The 12,694-nt window shown below is 39.9% G+C and overlaps 1 protein-coding gene across 3 annotated transcripts in view; it reads left to right on the forward strand.

Moving 5' to 3' along the window:
- Nucleotides 1-12,694, forward strand: part of SLC26A4 (solute carrier family 26 member 4) — a 53,214-nt gene that overhangs the window by 38,875 nt on the left and 1,645 nt on the right. For all 3 annotated transcript variants that reach the window (XM_040472936.1, XM_040472937.1, XM_040472938.1), the window contains exons 15-20: nt 1,534-1,626; nt 2,532-2,627; nt 3,239-3,469; nt 7,356-7,410; nt 8,504-8,649; nt 11,109-11,192. In XM_040472936.1, coding sequence (XP_040328870.1) covers nt 1,534-1,626; nt 2,532-2,627; nt 3,239-3,469; nt 7,356-7,410; nt 8,504-8,649; nt 11,109-11,192 — 705 coding nt within the window. The remainder of the gene's footprint in view (nt 1-1,533; nt 1,627-2,531; nt 2,628-3,238; nt 3,470-7,355; nt 7,411-8,503; nt 8,650-11,108; nt 11,193-12,694) is intronic.

Here is a 12,694-nt window from a genome sequence, read left to right on the forward strand (position 1 = left end):
CATGCTAGTTTGAATGTTTGTTTGTTTTTTAATGTTTATTTTTGAGAGAGAGCATGGGAAGGGGCGGGGGATGGGGACAGGGGGACAGAGGATCTGAAGCCAGCTTTGTGCTGACAGCAGAAAGCCCGATGTGGGACTCAAACTCACGAACCCATGAGATCATGGCCTGAGCTGAAGTTGGACGCTTAACTGACTGAGCCACCCAGGCACCCCTGAATGTCCTTTTAATGTAAAACCATTGTAAAAGGAATTTTAAAAAATAAGCAGTTTGATTATTTCCAGAAGTTGCATCAAAATTCTATTTCTCTGCTATGTAATCCTTACCCCCCATGAAATTATCTGAAATCCCTGTAAGATTATCTTCATTTAATGCTTCATTTAAGCTCTCTGATTAGACATTTTGCTCCAATCTTGGAATTGGAAGAAATGACATATAATATTGGAAGTGAAAACATAAAGAAAAGACACATTCCACTTATAGGCTTGTGTTCCTTGAAGTAGCTTAGCGGTCACCAGGGGAAACGGCGATGAAAAAGCAGAGAAAGAAAATCAAGAAAAAAACCAATTTAGCGTAAAAAAATGTTGGACACAGAATCTGGAATTCCATTAGCTGCTACTTAATTTATTTCCACATCTTTCTCAGCACTGCCAAGAGCTAAACAATGATGGTAGAGAATCTTTTGGCTCAGGGAATCATGGGCTGAGTTTGGGGGTTTGCAGTTCCAGGCTCCACTTTGGGGAGACTCTGTCCACATCACTCAGCCTCCCAACACTTGTTTTCTCACCTCAGGGGCTCAGACTGAAATCGCTATGATTCCTAAAGACTAGGAAAGTCTAGGATTTCGCAAGCTCTACTTTTGGTCTGGCCACCATGTGTCAGGGTGAGAACAAGCAACCGACATTGTTGGCCTCCATTCTTGCACATCCCCTCAGTTTACTACCTTTTTTCTTGTTCCTTCTTTTTTTCTAAGTTTATATATTTATTTTGAGAGAGAGAGCGAGAGGGGGAGGGGCAAAAAGAGAGGGAAAGAGAGAGAGAGAGTCCCAAGCAGGCTCCCTGGCACAGAGCCTGATGCAGAGCTCGAACTCACAAACAATGAGATCATGACCTAAGCCGAAATCAAGAGTTGGATGCTTAACCCACTGAGACACCTTGGTGCCCCAACACTCCTTTTTTTTTTTTTTTTAAGAATTTTAAGACAAAGAACAAATTGGGGTTCCGTGGTATGAACCTGAGGCAAATCACGTCCTCATTCTCAGCCTCAGTTTCTCCATCGGGAAATCAGAGTGTTGAATAATTGCTTACGAAGGCCCTTCCTAACTTGATCTTCTATGGGACTGTAAAGTTCCAGTAGTTTGAATAACCTATTGCCTCCTAAGTGGAGACAGCCCCTGTTCAGGGAGAAGTGAGTGCTGTCGTCCAGCCCCTCTGAGTAATTGTAACTTGGCTCCTAGCCGAAAAGCCAGAAATTTAATTAAATATTTGAAGGCTGAAATTATTTAACTTCACACATTTTGTTTTCTTAATGCCAGATTGAAGAACCTGAAGGAGTGAAGATTCTTAGATTTTCCAGTCCTATTTTTTACGGCAACGTTGATGGTTTTAAAAAATGTATCAAGTCCACAGTGAGTATTTTATCCCTAGAAATTTGGTTTCTAACCTCCTTTGAGACTTCATTCATTCTACGGGTATTTATTGCCTCAAACTGGACAAGACCCTACACCCTATTCCGTTTGTATGGGGCTTTAAGAATTATAACATCCAAGTAACTTACAATCTGTTTGGCAATAGGAAAGAACCCAGAAATACCGTACGTTAAAATCCAGGTAGCAATAACTATGGAAGACCAAAACAGTAGTTTAGACAGTAAATGTGAAGAGTTCAGAGAAGGGAGAAATCCATGTGGGTTGGGCTAATCACATAAGAAAGATTATGTCAGGTGTTTGGAAACTATGTGAGCTGAGAGTCAGAGGTAAGTACGTGTATTTGGGCAGGGAGGGTGTTTGCCCAGTTGGAGTAAAGGGTAGAAAGTATAAGTGGAATATGTAAGCCGGAAATTCTGGCCTAGAATGGCATGCCAAGCTTTGAAGCTGAGGTTTGCCCCTACATCAGTGTTTTTCTTAAGTGAGTTCCAGAGCAAACTGGTTCAAGGGAATGGTCATAGATTTTGCAATAGCAAAAGGGCTCTGTGATGTCAAGGAAATTTGTTAACACAGACGTAAAGCTAAAGAGGTTATTCTGTGTGGGTTTTTGGTTTTTGGTTTTTTGGTTTTTTTTTTTTTTGCTTTGTTTGTTTGTTTGTTTGTATTTTACTCTTTTAGAGCCTTTAATATGAGACTGTCTTCCCTGAGTCTCTGGCTAGGTGGGGTAGGGGTGATACTGGAGACCTCCACCAGACCTCAGAATTTCTTTTTTGGCAGGATGTCTCAAGGAATAATACCACTTGGGAAATCGCTTTTCCAGATAACAATTACCATTAATCAGCATTAGGAACCAGATGTTTTAAGTAACTTGACATTTCTTTCCAAAGGTTGGATTTGATGCCATTAGAGTGTATAATAAGAGACTGAAAGCACTGAGGACAATACAGAAACTCATCAAAAAAGGACAATTAAGGGCAACAAAGGTGAGGCGACATCTTTCTTTTTCTTGTTAAATCCCTTTCCTTCTCATGTGAAAATGAAAGCAGTTAGACAGTTGAAAATTAGATTTATTCGCTTTGGTACCCAGATGTGTTCAGGCAGTTGACAATGTATGTTGGACGACAGTTATTCTTGTAGGCAAGAGGGAATGGGAGAGAATTAAAAAATCAGCAGAACTCTCTGGAAACACAGAGTGTGATACTTTTTCCCATCGAGAAATAAACCTTATTTTTACTGAAGGGAAGAAAATAAATGCTAATTCAATGCCAGAAAAATGCTCACAACAGAAGGCAGCTAAGTTCATAAACTTTTAGATCTATTACCTTTTATTCAGACTCTCCTGCCTATGTATCTCTTGGCCAAGTTCCACAATCTTCCAGAAATCAAGAGTTTCCTGGCTCCTCTGCTCTTCCATTTTTCTTCTTAGGGAACATCACAGTTTGGACTGAGGTAAATCTCATTCCTTAAGAGTTCATCCCTTTGATGTTTTGCTCGCCAAGGAAAAGTGTATAGGACTTTTAAGTAATTTGAGATGCATTATTGCAAGGTGTCCCTGGTCATTGGCAACTAAGTTGGCAGTGTTTTCTTTGTTTAGAATGGCATTATAAGGGATGCCGGTTCATCAAATGATGCTTTTGAGCCTGATGAAGATGTTGAAGACCCAGAAGACCTTGATATCCCAACCAAGGAAATAGAGATTCAAGTGGATTGGAACTCTGAGCTTCCGGTCAAAGTGAATGTTCCCAAAGTGCCAATCCACAGCCTCGTGCTTGATTGTGGAGCTGTGTCTTTCTTGGATGTTGTTGGAGTGAGATCATTGCGAATGGTAAGGTTTTGGTGCTTTGAATGACAGATTTGGAGCTTTGGCCATAGTACCATGATACGGGGTACCTGGTCTTGCAAAAGGGTGATTGTCGGATCTGTAATTTTTCTAGAGGAATGCTTTTGCAACAGAGTGTAGTATTTTAAAGCATAGACTGCGAGGCCAGACATGTGGTTGAATCCCGGCTGTCCCACTTACTCACAGTGTGTCCATGGACAAGTTGCTTAATCTGTCTGTACCTCAATTTCTTAATCTGCAATATGGGGGTAATGATGGTACCTACTTCATGGGGTTGTTATGAAGATTAAATAGGTTTATATATATGGACATATTATATATGTAGCTAATAAAAAAGCTAATATATAATATATATATATATACTATGTATATATAAAGAAAGAATGTTTAGAAGTATCTCAGCAAATACTAATATTTATTAGGTTTTATTTTTTTGAGTATAGAAAATGGAATATTTAAAAGAAGAAAAAATGGGGGCTCCTGGGTCATGGGATCAACTTCAGCTCAGGTCATGATCTCACAGTTCATGAGTTTGAACCCCGCGTCAGCCTCTGTGCTGACAGCTCAGAGCCTAGAGCCTGCCTCTGATTCCATGTCTCCCTCTCTCTCTGCCCTTCCCCTGCTCACACTCTGTCTGTCTGTCTCTCTCTCTCTCTCAAAAATAAACATTAAAAAAATAAAATAAAATAAAGACAACCATGTGAAGTGCTCCAAAACAGACTAATTAGGGTCAACTTGACTGCAAGTGTCAAGTTTAGGTGAAGCTGCAGGTTGTAGTAAGAGGGTTGGAGAGAAAAGCAGGGTCAAGGTACTGACAATCAGATGTAATAACATGGAAATGACCCCAATAGGTGAAGGGGATTAAGAGTACACTTCTCTTGATGAGCACTGAGGCATATATGGAACTGCTGAATCCCTATTTTGTACACCTGGAACTGATATGTTAACTACACTGGAATTAAAATTTAAAAATGTTTAAAGTCTATTTAAAAACTTTGGAAATGAAACCCTAACTGAGGTTTAGCCTAGTTGGGGCTTCCTGGCTGCCTCTGCAAGGGCAGGAAATGATTCCACGGGGTGGATAGTAGGCAGGTTAGGCAGAAAAAGTGATTATACTTGACAGAAGAGTTCAAGAATATGCTGACAGTTGCAGGGCTCCTGGTGGCTCAGTTGAGCATCTGACTCTTGATTTTGGCTCAGGTTGTGATTCCCAGGGTCGTGGGATCAAGCTCCACATTGGGCTCCATGCTGAGTGTGGAGCCTACTTGGGATTCTCTTTCTGTCCCCACTGTCCCTCTTCCTTGCTTGTGCTCTCTCTAAACACACACACACACACACACACACACACACACACACACACACTGATAGGTTCTATTCCAGTTCTTTTAGAAAACCTGGCTATTATAATGCTCATTTGAGAACATAAATGAAAACATAAATCTTATTCTTTACTGTGCACTTTACTCTCGTCTTTGGTTCAGATCCATTGTAGATTGTATTGGGCAAAGGGTTTAATGAATTACTTTTGGGGAGAGTACTAACTTATCTAATGCCAGGATATTTCCCACACCCACACCTATTTATTTATATCTCCAAACAGAGGTCTTGATTTTTTTTTCCCTTAAAATGTGAAGTTCTCTTTTATTATTGCCCATAGTTCTCATGTCTTGATTTTTTGTTTTTAATTTTTACATTTTTACTGAAATATAATTAACATACAGTATAACATTAGTTTCGGATGAATAATGTAATGATTCAACAAATTCTATACATTATTCAGTGCTCACCACAATAAGGGTACTCTTAATTTCCTTTATTCACCCTTCTCCCCTCTGGCAACCCACCAGTTTGTTCTCTGTATTTAAGACTCTGGGGTTTTTTTGTTTGTTGGCTCATTTGCTTTGTTTCTTAAATTCCACGTATGAGTGAAATTGTATGGTATTTGTCTTTCTCTGACTTATTTCACTTAGCATTATGAGTGATGTTGAGCATCTTTTCACGTGTCTCTTTGTCCATCTATGTTGTTGCAAATGGCAAGATCTCATTTTTTTTTATGGCTGAGTAATATTCTAGTGTGTGTGTGTGTGTGTGTGTGTGTGTGTGTGTGTGTGTGTATACACCACTTCTTTACCCATTCATCTATTGATGGACCCTTGGGTTGCTTCCATAGCTTGGCTATTGTAAATAATGTTCAATAAACAGAGGGGTGCGTATATCTTTTTGAACTAGTGTTTTCATTTTCTTTGGGTAAATACCCAGTAGTGGAATTATCATATCATTTGTTATTTCTATTTTTCATTTTTTTAGGAACCTCTATACTGTTTTTCACAGTAGCTGCCTGCACCAATTTATATCACCGTCAACAGTACACAAGGGTTCCTTTTCCTCCACAGTTTTTCCAATGCTTGTTAATTTTTGTCTTTTTGATATTAACCATTCTGACAGGTGGAAGGTGATATCTCATTGTGGTTTTGATTTGCATTTCCCATGATGAGTGATGTTGAGCATCTTTTCATGTGTCTGTTGGCCATTTGTAGGTCTTCTTTGGAAAAACATCTATTCCGGTCCATTTTTAATCAGATTATTTGGGGTTTTGGGTATTGAGTTGTATAAGTTCTTTCTCTATTTTGGATATTAACCCATTATTGGGTGTATTATTTATGAATATCTTCTCCCATTGAGTAGGTTGCTGGGTTTTGAGTTTTTCTGTGTGTATGGTGTAAGGTAGGAGTCCAGTTTCATTCTTTTGTATGTAGCTGTCCAGTTTTCCCAACAACATTTGTTGAAGAGACTGTCTTTTCCCCATTGTATATTCTTGCCTCTTTTGCCATGGGTTAACTGACCACATAAGTGTGTGGGTAACCTGGGTGGTTGAGTTGGTTAAGCGTCCGACTTCAGCTCAGGTCATGATCTCGCGGTCTGTGGGTTCGAGCCCCGTGTCGGGCTCTGTGCTGACAGCTCAGAGCCTGGAGCCTGTTTCATATTCTGTGTCTCCTTCTTCTCTCTGCCCCTCCCCCACTTGCACTCTGTCTCTGTCTCTCTCTCTCTCAAAAATAAACAAACATTAAAAAAAAAATGACCATTTAAGTGTGGGGTTATTTCTGGGCTCTCTATCTTGGTCCATTCATCTATATGCCTATTTTTGTGCCTGTACCATACTGTTTTGATTACTAGAGATTCATAGCATATCTCAAAATCCTGGATTATGATACCTCCAGCTTTGTTCTTATTTCTCAATATTGCCTTTGGCTGTATCTTGAGTTTTTTAATTAATGTTTTTATTTTGAGATAATTGTAGATTCACATGGAGTTTTAAGAAATAATGCAGAGAGATCCTATGAAACCCTTATCCAGTTTCTCCCCCTGGGATCATCTTGCAATGCCATAGAACAGAAATCACAATCAGGATATTCACATTGATACAGTCAAAATACAGAGGCCTTTTTAGGTCAGTTTTACATTTGGAATCCGATGGCCACATATCCATACGCCTGTATCTTCCATTGCAAGATACAAATGTATGCTCTTGTCTCTAATCAGCAGGGACTATGTTAGGAAGCCTCCTGTATGCCCCTCTTTCCTTTCTTCTGCAAACATTCTTTAATCGCCTCTGTGCTGTTGAGCCCTGTGCTGTTGTGCACTGGATTTACCACCTCTTGAGATGGTCTTTTCATCCCTAATCATACCATCACTGTAGGTTGAAAACTTCTGTGGTTTTCCAATAATGAACTTTCCTCCAGTAATCAACTTTCCTTAAAGTCCTGATTAACCATGAAAGTGTTCAAGTTTCTCCTGAGCGAGTAATTGAATGCTACTGAATTATGGGTAGATGAAGTCACTCATTGTTACAAATTCTTTTTTAAATTTTTAGATTGTCAAAGAATTTCAAAGAATTGATGTAAATGTGTACTTTGCATCGCTTCAAGGTAAATGCATGCACAAACATATCTACCTATAAGACTTTCTGCTGAGCCCTTTCTTCTACGTTGGGAGTGTGGGTACATGATGTCCAAAGAGCCTTTTTCTCAAACTATTTTTTATTGTGGTAAAAGATGTATAGCATAAAATTTGCCATTTTGGTCATGCTCATGTGGACAATTAAGTCAGTGGCACTAAGTACAGTCGCAATGTCGCACAGCCATTACAGCTATCAATTTCCAAAATTTTTCAGTGCCACAAACAAAAACTCTACCCATTATGCAATCACTCGGAGGGCCTTTTTGAAACCTGGAAAAGTATTACTTCCAATCTGTGCAGTAGAGCTGGTAATCCGTGGAAATGCATGTCCTGATAACAGTACAGGGCCAATGGAGAAAATTTACCATGGGGATGACTTAGGTTCTTTAGAAGCAGAGGCTCCTCTAGGGTCTGAGTCTGTGTCTCTCTATGTACGAGTGTATGTGTATAGGAAAATGCTAGTGCTCAGACTGAGTTCTCTAGAAATAGGCCCTGAGATAAAGATTCTTGGGCAAGTGACTTATTGAGAGTATACATGAGAAATTCATGCAGGACTGCTGGAGGCAGCATAGGGCAGGGGAAGAGGCTGGACAAAGACATTGTTTTAGAAGTCTACCATAGCCTGAGTTTGAAAGGAACACAAAGAAGGAAAAGCATCAGAAGTTTACCCTTCCTTGAGGTAAGGGGGCCAGCCTTTTTACCCTCATATCAGTGAGTAAAAGGCTGTAGGCCACCCAAGGTTGGGGTGTAAACCAGTGACCAAGGAAAGTTCTTCAGAGAAAGGCACAGCTGTGAGTCATTAACAGCCAGGCTCATCATGGCAGCCTGAGGACGGGTACCCTGGCAAAACCACGTGCTTGTGAGCCGAGGCTGTCTACCACAACCAGTTATGGCATAACCATTCCCTGTGCTTCTGGAAAAGAAACTCAGTCAGTTTAGAGCAGGGTCACATTTTGAAAATGAAGGGAACAAAATGAAAAGGAGGGGCTGACAAAATTTAGTATTGGCTGATGTTACAAACGTGTTTTGCTAGAGACTGAACATCATCTCTTTCTTTTGAAGATCATGTGATAGAAAAACTGGAGAAATGTGACTTCTTTAATGATAACATTAGAAAGGACATATTCTTTTTGACGGTCCATGATGCTGTCCTCCATCTACAGAACCAGGTTAAATCCCAAGAGGTTCAAGATTCCATTTTAGAAACGGTAAACATTTAAGCTTTCTACATAAGTATCTTTCCTAAACTACGATGATTTCTGTAAAGAGCAAAAGATTTTCACAAATCTACACCTGAATCACAGTCTAGTAGGATTTGGGGCCATCTGCTTGATTTCTCAGGGCCTCAGTTTTTTCATCAGTAAAATGGGAGTAAAAACATTTACCTCACGGGGTTAATAGGATGACTAAATAAGATAGTTTATAGGAAAGCACCTGGTAGTACCTGGTGCATACTTATTTTACAACGTGTGAGCTTACTAATAAAAGTAGGCATTCACTGTAATAATGCCTTTTTAGAATATAGATGGCGAATCTTGGATTTTCTGTGATATGGGTATACAAATGCACAATTATATATATAATTTAAATTTTCAGCCATCTGGAAAACCTCAGTGATAAATGTCTTTAAATAGAATCCTTTAGGTCATAACTGATCTTTGAAAAAGAAAAAAAGAAAAGTCATGAGTCAGCCCAGAGTTAATAATTTCCCAGAAAACAGAATAGACCCTGGTTTCCCATGAGCTTCCTTATTTTGTCAACTCTCCTGACACATACCCCGGACAGCCAAGCATTCCGGGCTGGGTCACTGGGCTGAGTCACTGGGCCTGGCCCAAGAACCTCTTCTCTCATGGACCCTCTGACAGTGAATTTGAAAAATTAAAACAAACACTTATAAAATAACAACAATAGTAATTATTCCAGTGACACAATGTACTATATTTTTAATTGCTTCCTTCCTTTCTAAAATTCAGATGAGCAAGTTTTTATTGTATATTGGAAGTTAATGTTTGAAGTAAAACTAGCTTAGAAAACAATAGTGCATTATTCTTTTTAGCTCTTGTTAGTGGAGAGGCCTCTTAATGCTGGGGAGTGGGGGGTGGATATTAGCACTAAATACCAAGGTATGGATCTTACATACAAAAAAAAAAAAAAAAGTGGTAAAAAAACAAAACTCAAAAAAAAAAAACAAAAAAAAAAGAAGAAAAGGAAAGCAAGCTACATGCAAGATGCTCATCTTAGAAAACTCATAAACTTTCCTCTACTTTCTAACTTAAAATCCTCTAACTCACAGGTAACAAAACCAAAGCAGGATCATCCAAAACATCTAAAAAACAAACAAACAAAACAAAACAAATAAACACCTCACTTAAAAGTATCTAGACCTGAGGTGTCAAATTATTTCTCAACCTGAAAATGGTTATTTTGTTATTTGTTTATACCCTACTTCCGATTCAAGCTCTCAGGCCAGGAGTATCACAGAAACCACTAACCAAGCATGCCCCCCCCATCCCAGGGCTAGACTCCATCTTGTCTGCCATCAGGGAGGCATTGAGAGTGGCTGAGATGGATTTTTTGACCCTGAACAAATGTTAGACTGCATATAAATGAGTGTTTCTATCATACACCTACCAGGTCACTGGATAGGAGGATGAGCACTACTGGTGACCCATTATACCAGGAACCTTCTACTTCTATGTGACTTCAGTGTCTAGCACAAAGTCCCATATGTGATAGATATCTAGCAAATGATGATAACTCTTGCCTGTGGTTCTTTCCTTTCCTTCAGGAAGTGTAACTGGCATATTATGGAGATTGCGGATGCAGTGATATGACCCTCTCCCTGTCCCTTTATTTAACCATCACAGGGATTATCCCAGGATAGCCTCAACTTGTGGTTACACCCAGCCTCTAACTTTCCCATTATGTCATGACCATCCGCAACAGAGGACAACAAGTCCCTGATACATTTCTGCACGAGCAAAGAGAATTGGGTTATTTATGTCTGAGGTGGAAAGTAGCTGAAAAGCACTTTGAAACATCACTCTTGTCTGGGTACACATTTGGAGTTGCTTTAGAAATATCCTTCTTCACACATAAAACAAAGCCCAAATTGCTATTGGTTTCCTCTGTGTGGAAGGTTAAACTGCACGTTACTGCTAAAAAGCAGAACTTTCCCCCAAAACCAACTGGGTCCATACACTCTGGTCTTCCACCTCCAGTAAAATCTCCATCCAGTTCAGCGGGGGACTGTTCATTGTCATCAGTCACAAGCCCTCCGCTGGGCATTCGCTGTATACTCGAGGGTGTACTAAGTGCTCTCAGCTCAGCCATTGAAAGAAAAACACAACTGAGTCCTGAGTCATTTAGGCAGACAGGGTGACTCTTAAGAGGTACACACTTCAGAGGTTGGAGAAGAGAGCTGAAAAGGAGGTGAGACAGTGGAGAACGGTGCCAGTTCACACTTGAATGTGAAAAAATAGTATGGGGAAAAATTCTAAGGTGGGAAATGCAGAAGAACAAGAAAGCTGTGAAGGATTTTGCAGTATGTAGATCATAGATGAGAAACACCAGCAAAGCCTCAGATAATTTTCTGTGGGGTATCAGGTGGGCTGATGCGCTGATGTCATTATCGTTCCAATAAATATTCTCTGTTCTCTTGGTCAAGATTACGCTCATCCAAGACTGTAAAGATCCTCTTGAATTAATGGAGGCAGAGCTGATTGAAGAAGAACTTGATGTCCAGGATGAGGTATGGTCATTAGTTTCTTTCAAAGAAAATAATTTGGATTAAATCTTGAATCAACAGAATAACACAAATAGTTGACTATGTCTGATTAAAACAATTCAGGGGAAATAATTAAGAAAAAATACCAGAAGGATGGCTTCATAGAGAGGGGAAAATGGTGGAAAACAAGAATTATCCCTTGGGGGCATTAAGTACTTAGGGACCCTTTGCCCCAGGTATGTAGGCATGATCAGTGACTAGAAGCAGCCAGCACACTGGTCCTGATTTTCTACCTAAGCCTCCCCATACATCCTCTTCCTTTCCTACCTAAGGCCAGGGAGTTTCATAAGTTTCAAGAGAAGTATGTGAGGCACAGGACCCTTTCTTTATCTGACTGATTATGGTAAACAGGATACTCCATTCAAGACTGATGCCATGTATTTCTCATGCTCTTGGGACATCAGACTCTTCCTAAGAACCTTGACCGAAGCGTAGTATCTGACTGAACTCTATGGTTCCACCAACAAGTAAGATGGGGCCCACAAAGGAAGAGCATAGAAACTTTAAGGTTGAAAGATGTCTTGGAATATCAAGACATCCACATATTAGCCCTGTGCAGAGATCTCTCCTAGTCCATCCCCAAGGATGTTGACTTAGCTTTTGTGTGCACATTTCTAGATATTGGCAACTGGTAGCTTTTCAAGGGAGTTTGTTACATGGTTGGATGTCTCCAAGTGTTAGTTTTGCTTACAAAACTAGATGCAGCCTTTCTTTAGTAACTACCCAGTGGACTGAGATCTGCCTTCTGTAGCAACACAAACCCTCCCACTGAACAGCCCTTACATATTTGACGGTAGCTCTCATGTTCCATCAGACTCTACTTCAGGCTAGAATTCTCCAGTTCCCTTTATTCCTCAGGCACAAAATTTGTCAATGCTTCTCTAGTCAAAAAGGGGACATAAGATCCCAGATGGAGTCAGGTCAGCATGGAGATTATGCAACCACCTTGATCTTGTCAAGATATGTCTATTACTGTGACTTTAAAATGTATTTATTTTCATTGCAGCCACATCAAAATCTTGGCTACTATTGAGCAAGGGGCCAACAACAAACTTGGGCATTTTACACAAACTATGGCCCAGCTAGGCTCCTCATTTATATTTATATAATTGAGTTTTGACCCTAAAGCAGGGTTACACATATTTTTGCCAGACTACATCTTGTTGGTTCTAGTTTGTGGATACAGTTTAGAATTCTGAACTCCTCACCTGCATACGAACTCTCCATCCTACTGGCGTCATATGCAAATCTGATCAGCTTGCCTTCTCTGCCTTATTCCAGATCTTGATAAACATGTTGTTCTCAACATTCGAACCCCTATGGTAAAATCAGGTAGTGTGGAGAACAGGCAGAGATTTTTGTGGAGAAAATACATTGCTAGGGTGAAAATCAGAGGTCCTACCTCCTTAGTCCATCAGCTTAGCAAGTCTAAGAATGTCATTCTTAGCCCAACATGGGGCTTGAAC

The sequence above is a fragment of the Herpailurus yagouaroundi genome, unplaced genomic scaffold, assembly GCF_014898765.1.
Source record: "Herpailurus yagouaroundi ecotype Mexico unplaced genomic scaffold, PumYag 100, whole genome shotgun sequence".
NCBI lineage: Eukaryota > Metazoa > Chordata > Mammalia > Carnivora > Felidae > Herpailurus > Herpailurus yagouaroundi.